At 39.5% G+C, this 24,634-nt stretch overlaps 1 protein-coding gene across 6 annotated transcripts in view; it reads right to left on the minus strand.

Annotated features, from left to right (window-relative positions):
- Nucleotides 1-24,634, minus strand: part of vav2 (vav 2 guanine nucleotide exchange factor) — a 180,354-nt gene that overhangs the window by 30,636 nt on the left and 125,084 nt on the right. For all 6 annotated transcript variants that reach the window (XM_042394967.1, XM_042394964.1, XM_042394966.1 and 3 more), the window contains exons 3-5: nt 19,404-19,462; nt 9,291-9,359; nt 1,691-1,796 (exon numbers count right to left, since the gene is read on the minus strand). In XM_042394967.1, the coding sequence (XP_042250901.1) occupies nt 1,691-1,796; nt 9,291-9,359; nt 19,404-19,462 (234 nt within the window). The remainder of the gene's footprint in view (nt 1-1,690; nt 1,797-9,290; nt 9,360-19,403; nt 19,463-24,634) is intronic.

Here is a 24,634-nt window from a genome sequence, read left to right on the forward strand (position 1 = left end):
TCATACCAGATGTTTTTCATGTTTCGGTCAATTTACTGCAAGTTATATATATTACACTTCAACATTTTGCAAAGCGGCCTGCTTTGTTCTAATTTTTTATTTATTTATGCTACCATAACAGACAGAAATTGGTTCCTATTCATCTCAAAACAGTATGAAAATCTGTTAGAATACTCTTGAAAATTGCTTCAGTTGTGTAATCGGTGCATGACAGACTTTTCCGGTCGATTTACACTTAAACTGCATCAATGTAAAAAAATAATGTAATATGGAGTGCAGTTGCTGGTATGGCTTCAGTAAAGTGAGGTGGTGATGATATTGAATTGGGGGAGAAAGGGAAGCATATGAGCTAGTGAGCTTTTTTGTGTGTCTTTTGCTTGTGTGGACTGGATGGCTGACCAGGGCATACTGTATGCATGTATACTGTGTGTAGATGAATCAAGGGTTGTTACGAGCCATGCGTGCAGGCACACTATAAGGGAGGGGGGATGGAGAAATGATAAAAAACATATTTACATAAAGCCTTTCTCATGAGACCTGATGTCTGAGCAAGCCTCTGCATGTGTATACATACTGTATACATGCTGATTCTTTGAAAAAACAATACACTGTAATGTATATTGTACAATACAGCAAGGGAGTCACCCAAATGACCATGGTTTCTATACAGATCTTCTTTGCTGAGGCAGTGATATGGGCAGCCTGACTGGGGAATAAGTAACTAACCATCTGGAACAGATTTGGCTGTTGATAATCAGTGCTGATAATACAAAATCTGGGGATAACGATGTAGAAATGCAAGTCCAGTCCAGGTCTCAATCCACCATGTGAGAAACCAATCAGAATCAAAGCTAATGGGATAATAGTTATTTGTCTTGATGTGGCATCGAGTGGTCATCCCTGACGTCAGTTAACATTGCAGTCACCAGCTGTAGTCACAGGCGTCTCCCGTGGGCACTGAGTCAAACTTTGCACCAGATGGAGTCTCCTCGGCCCCAGTGCACGGGTCACTAATCTAACTGGCAGGTCATTCTCTCAGGATGCTATGAGTTTTGTTTGAAAATGAAGTGGTGGAGGAAGTTAGCTGACAGGGTAGGGTGAGTCACAAGCATAGCAGCACTCACCTGCATGTATCTGATCTGCAGCATGAGAAAAGTAAAGCAGTGCAAGTCAGAAGTCAAATGAATCACCAGTTATGAAGGAAACATCTATATGAGTTTAGCGATATGATGTCATGCAAATACAACGGCCCCAGAGAAATGGAAATGCACATTACTGTAATAATAAAGTGAAGTTAAAGTAAGCTAAAAGTTAGTGGACGCGTATGTTTCCTTTTGTTAGAACTTTTTGCTCATTATATCCTTTGTGGTAGTTTAGAATAGATTTTGATGTAATTATAGATTTTCAATTTGCATGTAAAAAATAAAATGAAATGTTGTCTAAATGACACCTGTTAGAGGTATGCAGGAAAATGAAATCATGCAGAAACAAAAGTGCTGCACATTATCACTACCAAATTTATTGAAAACGTAATTCTTTCATCATACAGTAGACCTTCACCAGGCATTAGATTCACAATATGGAACAAATCAAATCGAATCACAAACACCTGAGACCTTTAGATCATAAGTGATACATACAAAACATCTCTAATGATAAAACGGCAGAGATTGTGACACAATGTTCTCACCATGGGTTGTCGTACTTCCACCTTAATGATGTCTTCATAGATGTCATCCCCGTCGTCCTCACACGGCACACAGTCATAGATGTCATCCTCACCCAAGTCATGCTCACTAGGGAAAAACACACACACACAATGTGTTAGATGAACAGCTTTATCAAAACACAACCTTAACTCAAAGGATGAATACTCTGCTTAGAAAAGCACATTATGTCCACTTTAAACTGCTCTGACAGCTGAAAGGTACTGAGCAGTCAAACCAATATGAGCTCAGTATGTTTCATGAGCTCTGCCTGAAGAGTGATAGTGGTGTTCCAGGCAAGGGGACACAGTATCCGACGTTCACAAACCTCTACTGAGTTGCGTTATTAAGTGGCACTTTCCTTTAATATATTTATGTGGCACTGGCACCCGGCTAGCTAACTGACCTTTAATTAGACAAGCAGCCAGCAGGGCACAGACACTGTGGAGTGTCTTCTGGGAAAGACGCCTCTGCAGGAATATGCAGAGCAATGGCAATTGGGCACATAGTGATGTAGTTAAAAAAACAAGGGTGTGTTAAGTCACCAAAAAGGAAATAAATGATTATATACTGTGAATAAATAAAGGTGGCAGGAGTTGCGTGATAAATAATGGAAAACCAGGGCTCAAGCTTGGCAACTGCCTGCTTGTTTAAACACAATCCCATTCAACTTCCTTGTATTGAGGTGGAGGAAGAAATTGCATATCTCAAAAAATTCTGAGCAAACACAGACAACGTTATCTGCATGGTTAGATTCCTCTAGGGGTGTAACAATTTGGGTGAACTGACCCTTTCGATTTTTGGATAAAAAATATCCCAGCTTTGCATTAGGTGCATGTCTAGACAGATAATCCATCGTGTGCTTTGTATCCTTTAGGACATACCACAAGGGGTAAGAAGAAAATTATGTTGTTCTGTAACTCAGGGAAATAAATGAATGGATGCCATAAATAAGTAAAGATTGTACCGTTAGAGTGGCCAATCTCTACTGCCTGCACCTGCTCAGAAAAGGACGGCCAGGGGTTCAAGATGGGCAAGTATCTGCCCTGCTTAAATGTCCTTGAGCCTGAGAGCGGTCAAATGAAAAGAGGATTTTTTTTCCCCCTTGGATGAATGGTGCCTCATCCAAATATATCTGTATTTGATCTCCAGCACACAGTGTTTGAGTATTCTTGAGGAACATACTTCACCCTTCATACCTTACCAAATGAGGGCCATAACCTGGCTGTTCTTGCACCAACCCAGCAGAAAAATGAATTTAATTTTAAGACCCCAAAAATGGGATATTTTGTAAGGATTTTATACAATTTATTCATCATCTAACAAAATGGCAACTAGATTTATAAGTCTAAAAAAAAAAACAGAAGTTGTTTTAAATTTTCTTCTCTGTGACGTGACTACATATGACCTTCTACGTTTTACCATCATGGCTAAAATATTTCTCCTTTCACTGTCTGTGTGAATAGGGGATAAAAAAAATGAGAGAAGACAGAACTGCCCTCAATCAAATATTCAGCTTTGTCGTCATGCTCGTGCGGGGGTTGTTTGAAGTTTTAATTGAGGTGGATTGGTTCACTCTCAGCAATGCGCTTCCTCTTCCTTCATCAAGAGAAGCGGATGATGTTGAATACTGAGAAGGCAGTGTGTGGGAGGACAACGGTCAGCCGACATTGTCCCATCAGTGTCTTCTCTCTGAACTCTGAGACTAGAGTAGACTCCGAAGAGACTTGATGTGTCACATATGGCAGGGAAGTTTGCGGAAAGCAGATGTTGTACTTCATTCTCCTCCAATTCCTCAGTGACAGTATTATAAGAGAGAGGTCTAGTGCAGCGATATGAATATGACTTATGGAGATATCTTGGAGGAGCAGCATCTCCAGGGAGAGCATGGAGGACAGTCTGAGTAAGGTCTTTTTTATGTAGTAGTAAATAGTACGAGAATAGAAGAATATAAAGGAAAAAAAAGAAAAAAAGAAAAAATGTACTTTAGTACTGGGTTGTTTTTTATTTGTAGCCAGCAACCAGTCCTTTGGCCAAAACATTTTATGGTGGTTTTCAACATCTGTATCTATTGATCCTGACTTGTACTGGCATTAGTGATTGCGTGATGTGGTATTTGACTCAAGGGAAAATTTCCTGTTGATTAGTAATGACATTTATGCCCCATCCTCTTTCCCTGTTGGTGATTTTGTCAGTGTCTTTGGTCCAATCAGTCAATCCCAGAAATTTGAACAAGATTTGTAATGCTTTTCATCAGTGACTACTGATTGATCGCTACATTACACCGATGTGGTAGCATTCAAACCCCTTCCCCTTATAGTGGCCTTTATTTTTGATTGTCTCTTTTTACTAATCCCCAAGACACAGTAATGTGAGGTTTGCTTGTGTCTTTTGAGCCCTAAGGTGCATTGTGCAAAGCCTGATTTTACATTTTAGACAACTGGATGTTGATTATGCCCTTTTCCTAATTGTCTGCTTTTCTTCGGATGCATTGTCTACATTGATTTTTCCAATATTGTATAGACAGTAGCAATGTTTTGTTAGCATCAGGAGAGAGTTTGTTATTGCACTTTTAACTCTACTGATGCAAAACCTGTATTGACATAATTGACGGTCAGTTGTCAAAGAAATCAGTATTCTAATTACTGTGTATCGCCATTCACTTTTCCTGATTGTTTTAGAGTCTCCAAATTCTGAAACAACCTTATAATTGCTAATTGCTAATGTCACAAATGAACTTCTTAACTGATTGTCTGTGTTCACTGGCAATATGTATTGATCCTGCAGTCAAATAGCTATAATGAGCCCTGTACAAATAACTTAATCAGTAACCTGTAAACTTAATCTACATATTGTAGTGGGTTTTATAGAACCAAAAAGGTTCCTGCTAATGAAAAAGAAATTTTTTTTCAAATGGTCACGGGCCTTTTTAGTTTATCCTGAATGTGGTCATATGGTAATAAAGTTCAATTTTAAAAAGGTGACTTCATACCTTGTAACAGATAATACCTACAGTGAGCTCCATCCAATTCCAAGCTATTGACTGTTCATGTCAACCTGCCCAAGGGATTAATGGAGCAAAATAAACTGCAAGAGTAACACAAAAGGCTTGTGACAAAGGGCTTGCTAATGAAAAATAACATGCTTTTATTCAAATGGTTCAAGGGCCTTGTTAGCTTGAGGTGTGTGTGTGTGTGTGTGTATGTGCTGCTGTGTCTCTATCTTTGTGAGGACAAATTTGAGCTTCTTGACAGTGAGGACATTTTGGCTGCTCCTGATTTCTTGAAGTTTTAGGATGGGTAGAATGGGATTCAGGTTAGGGTTATCTTTATCTTCTATTCTATTTTATTTTATTTCATTTTTGTACTTTTAATTGCCTCATTTTACTTTATATTGTTACCATTTGTAGATTTTTATCTTGATTTACTCATGTTAAGAACCTTGTAACTTTGTTTTGAAGGTTGCTGTACAGTACAAAGAAAATATTATAATTATTATCATCATCACTGACGATGATGATTTGAATTACAGTTTAGGAAATATATTGTGTGTGTGTGTGTGTGTGTGTGTATTCGTGTGATTAGAAAAACACTGTGAAAAGATAAGGAAATACTTCTTTGCCAATGTAGTAAAACTGTGGACTTTAGTGGACATAAATAAACAATTCAAATGCATTTAAGTGTGTTTAGGTGTGTGCTTGTGCATGTGTATGCACCTCAATGCATCAGTGAGATAGAGAGTGGGAGTAGAGTCCTGAGGACTCATGAATTAGGTCTAGTTTTCTGTCTGATTGCACAGTGAAGGGCCACAGGGTGTCAAGAAGGTTTGCACGCAATGAGCCCAGTAGCCTCTACTCCAAGGCCTCAATAGAGTAGTAAGTAGTAACTCATAGAGTTACTTTAGTGCGGAGGAGGGACAGAGTGTGACTCACTATATCAGAGCTACTGAGAATATGTCCCCAAAGGCTTGGCTGCCTTACAGGTGTCTATTAAAATAATATTATGTCTTTTTAATACTGGAGGTTGTTTTTTGTTAGGGTGGTGATATACTGTGTGGGGAGCTCCTACATCAGCCCCTGACGGCATGGTAATCACAACACTAAAACAAAAACAGTATTCATAGAGCCTTATCTGCAGTGAGGCTAATAATGAGAAGGTGAAGTTGGTGCTAGGGGAAAGGTCATGGGGTCATGAAAATTTAAAAAAGGTTTATCTACTTGGGCGCATGAATGTGACCACCACATTTTACAGCATCATATTCTTACAACTGGTATGTACATTTGAAAGTTCTGGTCTAATGGTGGCACTAAAGGGAAATGTTAAGGTGATGCCATAGTCCAACAAAATGATATTGCCATCCTACACAGCCATTGTTACAGGTTAATGTACAAACGAAACAAAATACTACCTGCACAAACTGGCCATCTCTGTTTCCTTAATATTTTATCCTGAGTGTGGTCAAATGGTAATGACGTTTAATTTAACGGGTGACTTCTTACCTTGCAACAGATAATACCTACAGTGAGCTCCATCCATTTCCAAGCTATTGACTTTTCATGTCAACTTGCCCAAGGGATTAATGGAGCAAAATAAACTGCAAAAGAGTGACACAAAGGGCTTGTGACACTGTTTGCTTAGGAATGGAAATCTATGTGTGCCTTTGACAGAGGAAAAAGTCCCTTGGCAACTGTGCCCGATCCACCCCCATTTCATGCTTTGTCAACTCCAGGATGGAGTCATTCCAGACAGGGAGGACTGTGAGTTAAGCAATGTGAAGACTTGACATCACAGAGCCAGAGGGAGGAAGCACAGCCCAGGTTTACCACATTAACCCTGGGGACCTCAATTAGGTAGAGGCTTGCCTCCACCTGACTCAGACACTCACTGTAAACAGATATGGTCAGGCAGAATGCAACCTGGATACAAATACACACTTATCACAGAATCTCCATGCCATTTATTTATAGTGTTGATTTCCAGGTGAGCTCATACTGACAGCCCAAAGCTTGAATCCATCTCACTTTACATGAACTCTTCTGACATGATGTTGTAAATATGGAAATCACCCAGCAAGGTAAGTGACCTCTACTAAACCTCTAAAATGATACACAGCCAACCATAAACATTCTCTCACATACTTTAGTCCCAGCTCTTTGCCTGCAGCAACTTTGACCAAAAAATATCTATTAAATTTTTATCTTGAAATATTGTCTTTAGATTCATGAGGACTGAACTTCCAGCTGTCCTCAGGTGCCTCTCAGGTCCACCAGTTTAAATGTTTTGGTGGCTCCAGACTAAATTGAAATGTCGATCGATCTTTTGCTGCTGGAACAGTCTTCCATTTAGTGTCTGGTCTGCCAGCATGCTCCCTGTTTTTAAGTCTCACCTCAAAATCCATTTTTATAGATTGCTTTCCATAGCAGTTAGTAACCTCTGTCGTCTTGCCACTGGACTTAATGATGCCATTTTATTGATCTTTGTTGTTTACTTTAATATTGCTGTTTTACTCTTCCATACAGCTTTATTTTTCCACACTTAACATTATTGGTGTAAGTATTTCTGTTTTATTTCTTACAAGCTGTTTTTTTATGTCTTTGTATTATTTTCTTCCTCCTGGATTCTCTTGAAAAGAACTTCATCAATAAAAATGACTATTATTTCTGTGGGAATATCCTCATTCTCCTCTCCCTCACTCTTAAAGTTCAGTCATGCACTCATTGTAAATCATGCGTGCATCAATATTTCAGGCTAATTAATTAGTCTTTGAGAGCAGGGTCATTGCTAGTGTGGCCTGTGTGCTAAGTGTGTCTAACTGTATTAGGTGCAGGACCTGCTGATGAATCAATTATGTGTCTGTCCATTGATGAAACAGAATGCATACGCATCTTTGTAAAAGGTCAAGATCAGCCAACCTCCAGAGCAGCATGATTAATTCAATACGACCCAGCCCCCTGTACCTACAGGTTACACAAGCAGCATCATGTAACAACACCCTTGACCAGTCCAGAAAAACAGATCGACTCAAGCTTGAGGCTTGTTGAAGCTGCTGCCATAGTTACAGGGGCCGAAACCCATTAGAGGACAGAGGATAATTTGCAGGTTGGAGGTTTGAGGCTAATTAAAGACATAACCACCGGCTATATAAGTAATACACTATATTTATCAGGTTACAAAACATTAATTTCATGCTCACGGCAACTTTCTTTACTGGTGTGCTCAAGGATACCATGCACCCGATATAACCATTGGATCTTTCACTAGCAATTTACAAATTTAAGTAACCTCTACTCTTTCATACAGAATATAAAGATTTCATACCACTATCCAACAGGGTAATAAAATCTGTAACTCAACATGTTTTTAGCATCTCCTCTGCTCTCACTCTCCATTCAGAATCACTTTTTGTGCAAGATTGAGTTATGTTTTCAAGGTAAAGGGCTGTGTTCCAAAATTGCAGGGCTGTATGTTGAGTTAAGCTGCACTCTAATCCAGCATTAGCCTGCTTGGCTGGCGTTCCTCTCCTCTAGCAAGAGCACATTCCTCATCCCCTAAAGAACGTCACAATCACGTATTCAGCGGGCCTATATCTATAGCTCGCACGCTCTCCTTTCTATCTCCCTCTCCTCTCCTCTCCCTCTATCTTTCGGTGATGAATGACACCCATCTCAGAGCGGTTAACTAATTATTCTCCATTAATCTGAGTCGAGCGGCTGCTGTCACCGCTGGAGCCGCTACCGACAGCGAGACCCTGCGACTCTCTTTCACACCCAGCGAAACCCACCCACCCACGTATCACACACCAAACCAAGCAGCCAGCCACTCAGGCAGGCAGCGAGGCAGTCAGGCCAGAAGCCAGAGCAGTGATGGTGTCACCATGGCAACGGGCAGAGTGACAGAGGACTCTGTGCTTATGTAATTAGGCAATTAGAGGAAATTGGAAGAAGTGACAATCACAGTTCACTTTGAAACATCACAAGGCATGTGATATGTAGACAGAGGTAGAGATCTGTGTGTTTTTATATATTCACAAGTTCATCTGTATTTATTTTTACTATAAAAACACACCTCACTTCAGTGGACTCTGGCTGATCTTCAGGATTATCAGCAGATATTTTGCATTTATACCCAGTAAAAATAAAAGCCTCCTCTGAGCTGTTCAGGATAGGACTCCATTACTGTAAAATGCTGTCAATGTCCTTCTGCAGCAGGAAACAATAACTTGCTAGTTTGCTAGAACATAAAATACAGGTGAAAATATGTTTAAAGCTATCCAAGGTGCTTTAAAAAAAATGAAAATAATCTGTCTTGATTATGTGTCTGTTTACACAGTCACATGGTGGAGACTCATCATCAATCTGGGGACCAAAAGCTGGTCCCCACAAGGTAAACCATTAAGTTTAGGATTTGGACCAGGATTTCACTGAGCATTAGGGTGAAGTTTAGGTTAAGGTTAGGGTTGTTATGATTAAGGTTAGGGGAGGTATCCAGAAAATGAATAGAAGTCAATGCAATGTCCCCTTAGGTGACGAAAACAAGTTTCTGTGTGTGTGTGTGTGTGTGTGTTTGCTGTGGATTGCATACTTACTCTGCCAGCTCCTCAAGGCTCCGGTACACATCATCCTCATTCAGAGCTGTGTCCTCTGATGGAAAGGGCCTAGTTCACACACACAGAAAAACACACAGAATGAGAAAAGGTACAAAATACTTTATCAAAACAGAACGCAGTGTCCCAAGTAGAAAAATAACCAGTTGGAAACTGCGTCTTCTATCTGTCAGGTTGTCACTCTTCACTCCATCACTTCAGGAGCACAACAGCAGGACGCATCCAACAGAGGACCCCATCAGTCACAAACAACATTGTCAAGACACATCAGCTCACTGCTGCTGACTGATAAAAAACCTGGCATCTTCCCATAGCCAACTTTCTGAGGAATGCAGGAAGGAAAACAGCCTTTTTTCAGCTGGATAGCCAGGTGTCTTATAAATCCTTACAGGGGTTTCAGGCCGCTTGCATGGACCCTCAGGGACAATGTGAAGCAATATAAAGTACCAAAAATGAGTCAACAGCAAACATGACCCTCTCTGCATTTCTATAGACTCTTTGTCATGTAGTACAGTTTCGAGGCACACAGCCAACAACAATAATGTAGATAAAAGCATTGGTGTTAGCCCATCGTACAATCATCAAGGTGATTCATCAAGATCCTCTTCTTAAATTTCTCATTCCCACCCACGCGGCGACAGCAAACACAATACTCTCAGGAAGTGGCAGAGCATAAAAATGGATGACTAATCAATTAGCTCATTAAACTGGGTGGATTTATTTCTAATCTTTTTAAAGATATCTGATTTCTACAAACATTACTCTGAAGTGCGTAATTAGGTCTCGATTGGCAAACCATGTTTGCAATGTGTGTTTTTTTTTTTGTTTTCCACAAGAGCTGATTGCTACAAATTACAGCCTATTAGCTTAATGCCGTATATAATTCAAGGCCATTAAAATCAGTGAGGTCACGGTCAGCACTAATTATCAATGGCACTAATGTTATTGAGATGGAAATAGTCTGTATCATTAAAATGAATCCTGAGTGTCTCTTATATACAGTTCTTCTAAGCTGTCAGGATGGTAAAATGTTTTATATACTGTACTTTAAAAAAAAAAAAAACACTTTAGGATTGAAACATGTATTTTAAAAATGTATTGTACATTACCAGGTGTCAAATTCACCAAATGCCTCACGACTACAATATTTTTCAGTTTAAGGAGTTTGTTGTTTAGTTTTTAGTCTTACAGCATAGCGCTGTTACCATTCTCTCCTCAAGCAATAAATCCCACACAAAGCAGCAGCCAGCAGTGGTTTCTGCTACAGTAAACAGCCCTAGGTTGACCTTGACTCCCTCTGTATAATGTAACTACTGAACACATGATTTGTTTTCCTACTGTCAAAAAGCCACCAAACACGCTCACACACACACACATACACACATACAGTCCACCATTGCAAAGGACTCCACCATTACTCAAGAAAGAGATGGAGAGCAATGTGAGAGAGGGCGGTATGGGAGTGAAGGTTTCAGGTTCACTGGGGCTGCGAGGTGCAAGCTGCACCTACGTGTTCGACTAGTAATCACCTACAACACAGCAACTGCAGTTCTACTGAGAATACTGTGATCATTAGTTTGATATATTGTTTGATATAGTTTTGATATAGTTTGATATATTTCAATGCAATGGAATTTATACTTTAATACAGTATCAATAACCTTGAAGGAGCATTAAGTAAAGTTTCAGACTGAAATCAGGCTTTATCAATGGCTGGTAGAAATAACAACACACAGCCACACCCTACAAACATATTTATGATCAAAAATGATATATAATTTAGAGTATTAGTTCATAATTGTACAGTAATTGTATTGATGTTGTTGATATTTACAGTATTAGTATAGTATTAACCCCTGCTACATACTTAGTACCCCTTCAAGGTTGGTTGTACATAAGGGAAACAAACAAGGAGTATAAACTGTGATAAAAAAAACTATTTAGCCTCTGTTCACCAGAGTTGTCACCACAGTAGACAAAGCAGTTACATTTTGGGAATCTTCAGTATGTTCAGAATGAAAAATAAGCTAATTTGTTCAACCAGCTGAACTACCCATTGTGCAAAAAAGGAACATAATACAGTGAAAGTCTTCTGTTCAATAACAAATCCCTGTGCAGCTCAGGCAGCCTGAGCTGACATATGCAAGAAATTAGTAGAAAATGTATCTCTTGATCAATGATTCTTATATTCACACACTGCATTTTTAATAGGGTACTACAATAATTTGGTATTGCACTTCCATAAAAATGTGGCACTTGCAAGAGACGGAATATAAGAAGAAAGGTCAATATTGAAGCAGCTGAGATATCCTGACTTTTAGTCCCTAGTATGGGTCAAGCTCATTCAACACTGGATCCTACAATTCCCATAATGCAACTCAATGGTATCTTTTGTAAGACCCACCCTGTCTGGTAAATGTCCAAATCTCTTAAACTCCTCACCTCCTATTTGCAATCCAGCCATATTTTTTTATAAATGTTAATTATCAAAATTGAATGTAAGATGACCCTGATGACATGACTATGACATCATTGGGGGTTATTTTCTCTGACTTTAAAAAAGCTCCCTTCAGAGCCACTTAATTATCATAACAACATTAATCATCATTATACTGTTTTCACCTGCATTGTAGTCCGTAGTAACAAACTTGACTAAATGTCTTGAAGTTTTTATCTGTCATTTATCTTTTTTTATTATGTTTATTGACTATTTTCATTTTTTCATTGTTTTTATGTGAAGCACTGCTGCCGTTTGTCCTTTGTTGTTCTGCGTGAGGATTCCTGAGGAAAGGTTCTGTGTGTCTGAAGTTTGTCTTTATCTGAATTGAGATCATAAGGACAGAGAGTGTACAGATAAACAGTAAAGTCCTACCAGAAAATCTTTAAAATATATTCAACTTAAGTGATATAAATAAACTAATGAATACATTTTATGAACAATATGTGCAAGTGATTGTTAGTCTTGATATGAATGAATGGATTTTCCCAAGTGTGAAAGCTCATGAAACACAAAGAAAGGAATGAAGAAAGAGAAAAACAATGAGTGTCTTTGAGTGTTTGTTGTATAGGACTGTGAAGTGAGCTGAGAGACGCAATGAATAGTTCAATGTCAGAGACCAGATGTTCAAAGCTCTCATAAAAGCACTCTACTCTCTGTTAGCACTTAGCTTTGAAATCCTTTGACTGTCTTTCATCCCGAGATACGATCTGATCAATGAGACACTTTGTGATACCGTATCTTCATAAAGAGCCAACAGCAGTGACCTGTTAGCGGCTAAAGGGCAAAAATCACGCTATTAAGTGAAAGTTATAATGTGAGAGTAGAAAGGCAATAAAAACAGTAGTTTATCTTATCATTTAAGTTGAGTAGATGTGCAGGAATTGTGTGTTGCGTCATGCTGTGTGTATCTGTGTGACATTAGCAATTAGCCTTTGTATAATTAAAGCTGTGGTCACATGAAAGTGGATGTCAGCCATCAGGTTAATGAATACTCAGCTAGATAGCCAAAGGTCAGCTCATCACCCTCAGGCACACATACGATCATGCAAAGAATCCTGCAAACTCAGCCTCTATACAGTGTTCTCTGATTAATTTACTTCATTAATTTCTCCATGTTTAAGTGGTGTAACGTCATTAGAACCCCTGTATTTTCAAGCTTATCAGAAGTATTGTTATTATGAAATAATAATACAAAAACTGCCTTGTCTAGCTCACTGTTATGAGCAGAAGCCCAGCACAGAAGGTGCTTCCTCCAGAGCGTAATAACACACCCACATCTGATGGCCCCCTCCAATGAAATGTGCATTATATTATAAGTTATTAATGGAGTCCCGCAGGGCAAAATTTAATTACGTAGTAGTTTGTGGAGATATGTGCTCGTATATATCACCGCTGTGTTGTTTTGCGGTGCCAAGCATGTCCGGTGCTTCCGTTTTCATTTCTCTTAAATGGTACAACCAGGTATAATTAGACTTTGTTTATAATTTCATCAGAACTCCTCTGATAACCCATCTCTTAGTTATTCAATACCGCTCTATTGTCTGTCCTGGAGGCGTGTGTCTTCATGCTGTTCAGGTCTATACACTAAACCAGAGCGGATGTTTTAGCACTTTATAAAGGTTTTTTGTAAGTAATCAGTTGTCTATTCAGGAAATGGTGTTTGTTTATCTTGCACACAGTCCCTCCTGATTTGACGTATTCAAGTGTTTGTTTGCTAGTTTGTCACTTTTGTCTGAGTACAACTGATTCTTTTAGGTAAAAGGAAGTGAATACTGCTTTCACTTTTGGTTTGGATGTGGTCCTGAGATTTGTCAACTACATCAGTGTTCAGCAGGTAGATTTACACTTTATGGCAAAATCTCTCAGATTAAATCTAAGTGGGAAGAGTTTGAGTTAATGGCAACTTCATTTTCTGATGTACCCTGTTGAAAACTAGTTGTGTTGCTTTTTCCATTTTTCTTTTCTTTTTTTAATCTTTCCTCTCCCTTTGCCTTTTCATTCTTTTATTCGTTTATCTGTTTATCTCTCTCCATTTCTGTGGAGCAATAATGTGTTTTTTGTGTTTTATTGGTTTAACTGTGCATCTCTTGATGGATAATGCTTTATTTTTCAAATGTTTTTAATTTACTAGTAATTTGTAATTTGGTATTAATTATACAGAACACAAAGAAAGTCTTTAACTGGTAAACTTCCAGTTATTTATTCCGATGAACCTCATTAACCTAAAGAGTCTTTTAGTCAGTGCACGTCAGCTGAACATGTAAAAATCTAAAATTAACAATCTACAGGCAAGCATAAAATTCAACATATAGTACATAGAGAATAAAGGTTCCAATCATTGAATAATGAATGAGTATTGGATTTGGACTGAGTACTTGGATTTTAATTGAACATTTCTCTCTAGGAAAATACTATTTTCCTTATAATATATATCAAATTAGAAACAGGGAGGTCATTCAAAGTAATGTATGGGAAATTATTAGAAAACCATGGGCCCATAAAATTACCTGCTTTTTCTTCAAACAACCTCTGTTTCCTTCCTTACAGCCATGTCCCTTCTCAATTATTTCCATCATATCAGTAAACCATGAACTGCATGCGATCATGTCTAATTTCTTCTTCACTGTCTCTAAAGCTAATACTGGTGTAAAGGGAATTGTTGGCACATGTGTGCTGGACAAAGTCGCAGTGATTCAATCCTATTGATCAGCTATCGTCACGCAGCAGAACAACAGTGTTGTCGTTAGCTGTGAACGCAGCTCAAATGGTCAGCATTGGAGGCAGTTTCATGTCCCAGGACACGGCTTTGTTTCTGCAGGGGTCGATAAATCGTTGGAGCTCAAGCAAGCTAGTGCACTTTGCCACTTATTGTACCATGCTTGTCTATAAATCTTCCCGTTCCTCCTTTAAATCTGTCCCTGCAGTTTCATTTCAAAGCTGCTCTCGCTTGGAGAGGCTGTGTGTGTGTGTGCACAAAGTAACATCTTTGCATGTCTGAGTGATTTTCACAACATTTACGTGCAAAATTAGCACATGCGATGCGTTCAAACGGCATAAGTGAAAGATGAGGGGTGGATGTGCAATGTGATAACTGCATACCGATGTGTGTGATGTTATTCAGCAGCGTGAGAGGGAAGAGCTGTGCCTAAAGTGGCTGCTCGGGATGAGGGAATGGGGGGGAGGCAAGAAAAGTGAGAAACGAGAGATCAGGCGATGATTCTTGACACTGTGCCTGTTATTATTTCTTCTTTATCTTTATTACATACAAGACCGTAAGCTGGTTCTATCCACATCTCCTACTATTTCAGTGATTTTTTATATAGGTCTGGTGTTGTGCTGTTTGACAACAGCTTTCACAGTTGGAGAAACAACATGATCCAATCAGGGCTTTGTAGGTGGGATTAAGAATGGGGCCATCATCCTCATGTGCCAGATCAACAAAAATAGATACATCCATGAAAAATAGCTGAGGTCTCCTGATCCCCTGAGCCACAACACACACTCAAACATCAGGGATCGGTGATGAACTAGGACACTGAAGCGCAGCTGGGTTGAAGGTGGAGGAGTGGGGTTAGCTGAGGACAATTAAGATAAGCAGTGGGAAGGGGTGTTGAATAACAGGACAGGAGGATGACACAGCTATGCTTATACTGTAGATAAGCTGTGAGAACACACAAGGTCAGCTCCCTGGACACACAGGGAGTTGGGAACATCAGGTCTCGACACAATGAGGATTCCACTCCGAATTAAATAAAACAAAAATTCAGAGCTATAATCACTAAAATTCTTGTCTCAACACTTGTCCTTTGCTGCCTTAAATTTAACTGACATCCAACTGTAGCATCTTTTTAGGAGAACATTAAAATAACACATTGTCTCCTGTAAATCCACATATACTTTTCCGGATTTATTCTCCCCAAATCACATAGACTAAGGCAGACATGTTTCTTCAGCCTTGAATGGTGTCTGCAAAGCTTCCTATTAAGCTCCACCAATCAGACAGCTCGCAGGGATTCCCCGAAGAAACTGTTGTAAGCCACCCAGATCTTGATACATCTATTCCTGTGATCAATTCAGTTAGCAGATGATGGCCTGAATAACTGCCATACTCATTAAATATATGGCTTTTGTTGTGTAGCTGGACTGCATGAAAACACTATAGTTGAGATTTCAGATAATCACTGAAACTGTGAAACTTTAAAACTCAGGCTAGTTGTAGGCTTAGCATGAGCATGTTGTCATAACACAATAAGCAGAAGATAGCCTTCGTATAAATGAGTCTACTGTATGTCCAGTCTATGTCTGCTGAATCTGCAGAGGCGCATGCAAATGTGTGTCATGTGTGCCAAAATAAGGCCCTCGTTTCCAAATAGGGCTGTCATACTGACACAGTGACAGAGACGTGAACTATCGAGGCCTCAGCACGGTGAACAGACATCCAAGACGAGATCAATGGGTTTCAACAGAATGTCAATGGACATGCCTGTGGCACAGTTACCCAGACATTTAACACAGTGAGGAACTCTCTGGTCATTTTAAAGCTCAATGGATGAGACTATGGAGTAATTGTCTGGGTATTGAGACCTCCAACATGAAGCTAAAGCTGGAAAAGATCTTTTCAATTTCCCTTATCCAGTATCTTCTTGTCTATTAGCTTCTTAAAGGGACATCTCACTATTTTTACACAATATGTTCAGTTTATTTGTCTCTGCCTCTGCTGCTTCGATTGGCCACGTTTTAGTGCAATACTAAATCTCTGGAGTATCCCTTTATGGTGTACAGAGACATATAAACCACCCTCTGCAATATAATATATATGTTATGTACAGTATATATCTTGGTTGTGATTGGCCAGTGAGCCCAGTCCCGTAATGCGCATGCAGCACGCTCTCATGCACACCCTGACTGACAGGCACACAGAGAGGGCCAGTAAAGAGACAGACAGGACCAATAAAAACTTTATGGATTTTTTGATAGTCCGCTGGCCCACCAATGCAGCAGCCCACCAAGATTTGTCCCATTATGCCTGATGGCCAATATATTATTTCTCTTTCTTTTCTTCTCTCTCTCCTTTTTTTTGTCTGATTTTACATTTGTAAATATTTACTTCATACTCTAATTGGAACTAGAGCTTGAAGAAGCCAAATTTCACTGCCTTCAACGTTGCCACTGCGTTGCTGTGCATGTGACAATAAGAATCCTGAATCTGGAGGATGAAATTAAACAAATTCCATTCAAACACAGCTGAATTCAAAGCAAATCAGGTACTTGATGGGATTTGTTGGTTGTTACTGAAAACAAAATGACCACAAAATTATCAAAACATGGGGTGACCCTTTGTTTAGTAGTTTGAATGTCTTTCTTTCCTTAATTTCTTTTGGGTAAAGAATATTGAAGCACAACTGAGTGAAGGTGAAGCTCACCTTTTCCCTCTACTACTGGGTCTGAGCCTTCACTAGAGCCACTTCTATTATTATATCTTCATAGAAGACCTTGAAGGTTTGCTGTTTCATAATTCACTTCAGCAACCACATGTCATGAGTGCCAAATTCAACATTTGTAACATTTGATTGGTCCAGGTGGTGAAAGCAAGCAAAATCTAAAAGAAAAAAAAAATCAGAGAATTCAAAGAAAATGCAATCTTATGTTAGACTTCACTATGGTATGTGTTTGAATGAGTTATAGCTGTTGTCAGGCCTGTACACAGTTGACACGGGCTCTGAAGCGAGACAGAAGAGGTCTGACAGGTCCTTGGACCTATGAATGTAGCTGACCTTGCCTTAAGCACAGTTACAGAAGCGGGTGAGAATACCCTTTAAAAAAGGCCATTCAGGGTCAGTGAACATCCATGTTGTGTAAGTGCTCTGTTTAATAGCAGCACCTTGTCAGATCATACTGGACATGGCCTTGGACCTCATCAAGCATCTGTCATATATCCCTCTGCATATCTGCACATCCCATTGTTCGAAGCTCCTGTGAGTGTTGTTTTAGATATTGACACACACATCTGCACTACTGCTGATACCACTGAGAATCAACACCTAGCTCTGCAGCTCAGTGTTTTCATCCGCCATTCTGTATGTTTAACTCTTTACAGCTCTCTCAGGGCAACCGAAAGATAACAGCCCTGCACAACATGACAGTGAGTCGAAGTAAACAAGCGCTTGGTGAAGAGAGTGGAACATCCAGCAAGCTAAGAGAGCCAGATGTTTTTTAGTAGCAAGTTGAAGGAAACAGCTTAATGGTGAGTGAATAATAAATTTACAGAAGGCAACTTTTGTCAGAAAAAGCATAACAGACAAAGGTAGATACTGTACATTTCTTGTTCTGAAGTTTTATTTTAAGCTTTTCTAGACATTTAAGTATTACTGATTATCTACGACTAACTATCAAGATAATAATGTATGGAAACATCATTTTAGCCAAGGTAATTATAATGGAATTATGCAACTCCCACGTTGACCCGTCCCCTTCAGAGAGTGTAGTTCAGTGTACCATTTAATAACCTTAATCAATGTTTTCTTGTTAATGCAAGGAGCTAAATTTGACCTTACTCAATAAAGCCATACTTTATTGATCCTCATGAGGCAGATATGTTTTCAATTGTTTCCCTGCAAAGGAGGTTAAGAGGTCAAGGAATTCAGAGTTTTGCTCAAGGGCCCTTCAGTAGTGAGGTGCTTGTCCTTCAGTTGAAAGTTGTATCACTAAGACACATTGCTGCCGCCTTAGGAAACTAGACTTGTAATATTCTTTTTGCGATAAAGCTAGATTCATAACCATCTTAGTTCTCATATCTTGAGAATCTAAAGTGTACATAATATTTTACTATTCCATTAATATTCTGATTGCTGAATTGAAAGTAACTCAGGATTAGAAAGTTCAGAGTGTGATTTACACTGAGGTCAAGTGAGCATTGATTTTGACACCACACAGCAAAATGGTCAGTGTGGACAGCCAGCAAATTAGCCAGCAGTCAGCATGTTGTGTTGTCTTTATTAACGGCAAGGGACCTGCTCTCTCTGTCACTCTCTCTCTTCTCCCTTCATTTCCTGGCATGGCTCCTAATGGACGCGCTCCATCAACTCATTACTCAGATGGATAAAATGGCTTTTTATGTGGCGCCGGTGAGTCACCAAGCTCCAAGCAGATTGAGCAAATGAAGAGAAATCAGAAGCCTATTCAAAGCCTGATAGTGCAGTGTGAAGGATTTTCTCAGCGTCACTTTTATCAGAGAAAAATGACTAACCCTTCATACAATACAGTACTCTGACTCAGTCAGCAGCGCTTACGTTGTACTACTAAATTTCTACAGAAAAAGTGTACTGCAATACTGTTTGATTGACAGATGGAAATGTGTTATGGATTATTTTGTGCATTGCAAAATAACAGTGGCTAAAAGCTGCAGCTAATTGACAAAAAATGTAAATTGACTTTTAAATGAGCAGCAGCTGTTAATAGCCCCCCTCCATCTTAATATAGGCCTACGAGTAAATGTGGAATACATTCATGCAAATGGTTTCTGTGACACCGATACTCTTGAGTGCTTCAGCTGTTCAAAGGATAAATAAGAGAGTTAGAAGAAATTAGACACATACCTGATGCCTTTGATTTGTGCAATGCTGTGGTGGGAGATTCTTGACAGAGCGGAGATTACCTGAAATAAACAAAGAGATAAACAGTCACACAAAACAGTCAGCTACATCTTTTGATGTTTTTTTGTTGTTTATTGCATAATTCTTTATTTTTTTTACCTTTTCATTTTCAAAATAATTTCACTTGTGATGTTTATTTCTGGTTTCTTTGAACTTTCTTGTTTTACTGATAATGTTATTATACTGTGATACTGTATTATTGAATAATAAAACAGTCAAAGGTAACAATCAACTATAAAAGTACCTAGAAGATAAACCAGCAGAGGCAACAATCAACTATAAAAGTACCTAAAAGATAAACCAGCAGAGGAAACAATCGACTATAAAAGTACCTAAAAGATAAACCAGCAGAGGCAACAATCAACTATAAAAGTACATAAAAGATAAACCAGCTGAGGCAACAATCAACTATAAAAGTACCTAAAAGATAAACCAGCAGAGGCAACAATCAACTATAAAAGTACCTAAAAGATAAACCAGCAGAGGCAACAATCAACTATAAAAGTACCTAAAAGATAAACCAGAAGAGGAAACAATCAACTATAAAAGTACATAAAAGATAAACCAGCTGAGGCAACAATCAACTATAAAAGTACCTAAAAGATAAACCAGCAGAGGCAACAATCAACTATAAAAGTACCTAAAAGATAAACCAGCAGAGGCAACAATCAACTATAAAAGTACCTAAAAGATAAACCAGAAGAGGAAACAATCAACTATAAAAGTACCTAAAAGATAAACCAGAAGAGGCAATAATCAACTATAAAAGTACCTAAAAGATAAACCAGCTGAGGCAACAATCAACTATAAAAGTACCTTAAAGATAAACCATCTGGGGCAACAATCAACTACAAAAGTAACTGAAACAAACCATCACAGGCAACAATCGACTATAAAGAAACTAAAAAACTAATCGTCAGAGGCAGCAATCACCACATCAACAACAAAAGTAACTAAAAAGTAAGAGATCAGAACAGAGAAAAGAATCAACAAAAAGAGTAATATATTCCACAGAGGAAGAACCATTATCAAACTGCGTTGTACAGTATGTGCTACGAGTTAAAAGAATATATGTTGATTTGAGTTCAACATCGAACATTGTTCATGTGTTTCTTAGCAACCCCTCTAAGGCGTATGCAGGGCCACGCAGGACTGTGTGTAAACATAATGCAGGCCACCCTTAATGATGACATCCGGAGACATGTGGTGCACAGTCACGGATGGTTGGGTGCCACTTTGGTTTGATCACACACCAACACACAAATTTACACATGCAGTCACGCATTTAAACATCCCCATGTTTTTCTTGTTTTACCCATATTCTTTAGTTTGTTAACCTTCTCCTTCCTTTGTGTTTCTTCAGTACAAAAAGGTTAAATGTATGTCTGTATTTAAGCTGATTTAATGCTGCTTGTGAGTCACACGCTAGTTGGTTATGTTTGAGGACTACAGATGGCGTGCTTGTAAGGTCTACAGAGGCTAGTTCAGGAAGATGAGATAACCACCACCCCAAAACACACACTCATTCACTCACACACACACCCACCACAACACAAAACCCGTCTCCTACGCCTCATTACCCACTCCTGGGTGTATTTCGGCTTGCAACACCGTGGCAATGCCAGATGTCTCCTCGACAGGGAGGAGAAAATTGTTATCTCAACCCCTCTTCCTCGGCAGGTGTGTCATCTACAGCCTCTCATCAAATGCCCTCTTCTCTAAACACACAATGCAGCGTCTCATCGCTTGTGGTATTTAACATTCGAGATGAGCAGATGCTAAAGGCTGTTGTGATGAGAGGACCGCCACTTTAGGTCTATGGAGTACTCGCGTTGAAGCATTGTTGACCAAAACCTCTCTATTCAAGCTATTCTCATGTTTAACATAAGAAGTTGTGGAGAGTGGGGAGATTACATGGAGCACTGTTATGGAGTACGTACATGTCACATTCATTTACATCTAAACACTCTATGGAGGGAAAAACCCGACGGGGCTATTGCTCGACACGATGATAAGGGGTTATTTCTCTGTGTCGCTAAAGACCCGTGTAATAGGCAGTCATGTTCATGCTTAGTGGTTCTAATATGGGACCAGTCTACCATTACACACCTCCTTAACATATATTCTAGAAACAAAAGAAGGAGAGACGGTCAAAGACAGAAAAAGAGGGAGAACAATAGACTGGTGATTTAGCTCTCTGTTTAGCCAGTGGTTAGGGTGTTTAATAAATCACTGTGGATAAACCCATTGTGCTACTGAGTGGCACGCTGCCCACCTGGCAATGCTGCAGGGAGGGATCACATATGGCATACTGCCCCAACATCATTATTTGCTCTTTTTTTCCTCCATCTTATTGGCCTACAGAGTGACATACGACATGATTTAAACATTAAAAACACCTGAAAAAGCATAATATAAATGTAAAAATTTAAATTAGACAGACAGATAAGACAGATGATCCGCTGCGGTCCGATCTGGCTAAACACAGCTGGTTCCATCGGGTTCAAAGGATAAGTGGAGCTGCGGGCTTAGAGCCAGAGAGGTCACAGGTGATGAGACACGAGTGTGCCAGCGCGCTAGCGTGACTTCCGCACATCACAGGCTGAAGTCTATTAATATTAAATCTGCAGTTTCCTTAACATTAAGGAGTTTGTTCTCATTTTTCAGCTCATGTTAGACTCGCACGTCATAATGTGAAAAATATGTCTCGAAACTGGGAGCGCTTGCAGTTCGTGACTCCCTCTGGTTTCGGTAAGAAATGCTAATTTGCAATCTGTTTTCAGGGAAACAGAGAAACACAATGTGACAAGTGCCTGAAATGACAATAAAACTTCTTATTTATCTCTTAAATGTAGAAGTACAGTTTTACTGTGGACAGATTACAGGATAGTATTTAAGAAATATTCTGCCCAAAATCTATTTAGAAGTAGGCTACAAACTTCTCAGAGCTACCTTTCAAGCAAAGAGGCTGTAAGTGATACTCAAAAGATTTTTATCAACAGTTCTTCAGTGAATCACACTTTTAAGTGCTTTTTTAAAGCACTTTTTAGTTGCCTACTTCCTGTGTCTGCTGTCTTCCCTGTCTGTGTTTCTGTGTCCCTTTCTGCCCCTAATACACTCTCTTCACCCTCTTCTGATCCCTTGGTTCACTCAAAGCCTTTGAGTCTCTACACATTATTAATTTCCCTCTCATCTCGTACTCCCCGGGGGGTCTTAATGCTGGGGCTAGCCAGAGAATAAAGCCTCTTTCACCCCTCTAGGAATATGGAAAAGACAAGTCACACGATGGAGTGATAGTTTAGGTTTCTAAAGCCCCAAACCAATATCTTACCTTAATCACCACCCTGCAGCCCCTGCCATGCCCTTACCCACATCTGAACTTTGCTGTCAGTCAGGAGGATGTAATTGAAGACACATGTAAAGTCAGACAGCTTCACTGATGCTCTCAGTGACTGCATGAGACTGCCATGCAACATTTACGATCCATTTACTGCATGACAAGTTTATGTGCGTGTGTGTGTGTGTGTGTGTGGAGGGCAGGGGAGGGTAGGGAAGGGTAGGGAAGGGAGTGGGGATTGCATCTACGGATTAGCTGTGAGGCAAGGCCAAGTGTTTGCAAACACACGCCACCCCTACACATCGCCAGACCCGCCACATGTGGCCTCTGTCCCAGCTGGGGCCAATTTAAGTCTCATGTGACCAACCCGCATCCAATCAGAAGACCTACAGGACCTGGTTTCCCCTGGCAACCAGACTTTACTGAATATGCATGGTCATCAGTTATGAGTCAAATCAAATCAAACCTGCAGCCATATGCTATTAACAGTCGGAGGGCGGAGCTGTGATGTGATTAAAATCTGAAAACATCCACAGGAGGACAATTGACAGTCCATCACAAAACACACCCAACCGCCAGTTCTGCTTATATCTGATGCAGTCATGACATGATTATATCTCGCACCGCAAATCAATGCATGTGTTGGAAGTCATCCAACAAAGAGGACAAATAATGAAAAATTCATCCCATTACTTCAATGTTGTTTTTTTTTCTTTTCTCATTTCTCTTACTGGGTTCCTCCTCCAACAGCTAACTCCCTCAGTGTGATATATTTATGAAGTATTCACACTTTGATAGGACAGCATTGGTCTGTTTATGCCAGCCTGCCAAAGTGGTATGCATGAAGCAAAAAGGGGCACAGAGTGGGAGAGCTGAGAACAGATGGCTGAGTGGGAACCCTGCGTGTCCAACATCAATAATAGACAGACAGAGGAGGGACGGCTGAGCCCATGTGTGTGTCTCTCACTGTCCCACTGCCTCCAGGAGTTTCTGCCTTTAACAAACCTTTTCTTATTCTCTGTCTTTTTTCCCCCCTTTGGTCTCAGCTTCTCTTTTTTTTTTCTCTCTCTGTTTTGATGTTTCTTTTTCCGCTCACGATTCACACACAAAAATGTCCAGAATGCTTCCTCATATTAACAAGCCATAAAGCGAGAATGCTCATGTACTGTACACTCACATAACCTAAACTTTATTATTGGCATCCAGGAGGAAAATGTGTTGACTCTCTTTTGCAGGAAGATCAAAGCAGAAGGACTACAAAAAAGCACATTCAAATATTAAAACATACAAAACTACAAGTGAAATGGTGATAGTACAACCAGCAGTTGGGTAATACTTTGGCTTACAGCAAAGCAACATGCTGTCAATCACAGAAATGTACTGATGACAACGAATAATAACAATCTATAGTCATGAACATAAAAGCAATGCAAACTATATAGTTACTGACAAAAATTAAATATTTAATTTAGATTAAATATAAACTACCGAAATGGAATTAAAAAAAATTGAAGATCAAGTTATAACACATTTCCATCATCTGGGAGAAAAGTGGGAGTTTGAGACAGCACACATTCAAATCTAATAGGATGTGATTTACTGCAGTACGTCCCTGATGGTCCCTTGCCTACTTTTTGTATGACAAAACCATGAGTGCTCTGCAAGAAAGCGCATGAATGACTGTGATTGTTCTCCGAGCATTGGCTCATGTTAAAGTTGCTGAATGCCATCAGGTGCCTGCATAAATCCTGATTGCAGTCAGATTGGTACCTGCCACATTGCGCTAAATCCCCTCAAAGCAGACCTTCCAGCTGCTTGATTACAGGGGATTTCACTG

Source organism: Thunnus maccoyii, chromosome 19 (genome assembly GCF_910596095.1).
Source record: "Thunnus maccoyii chromosome 19, fThuMac1.1, whole genome shotgun sequence".
NCBI classification, from domain to species: Eukaryota; Metazoa; Chordata; class Actinopteri; order Scombriformes; family Scombridae; genus Thunnus; species Thunnus maccoyii.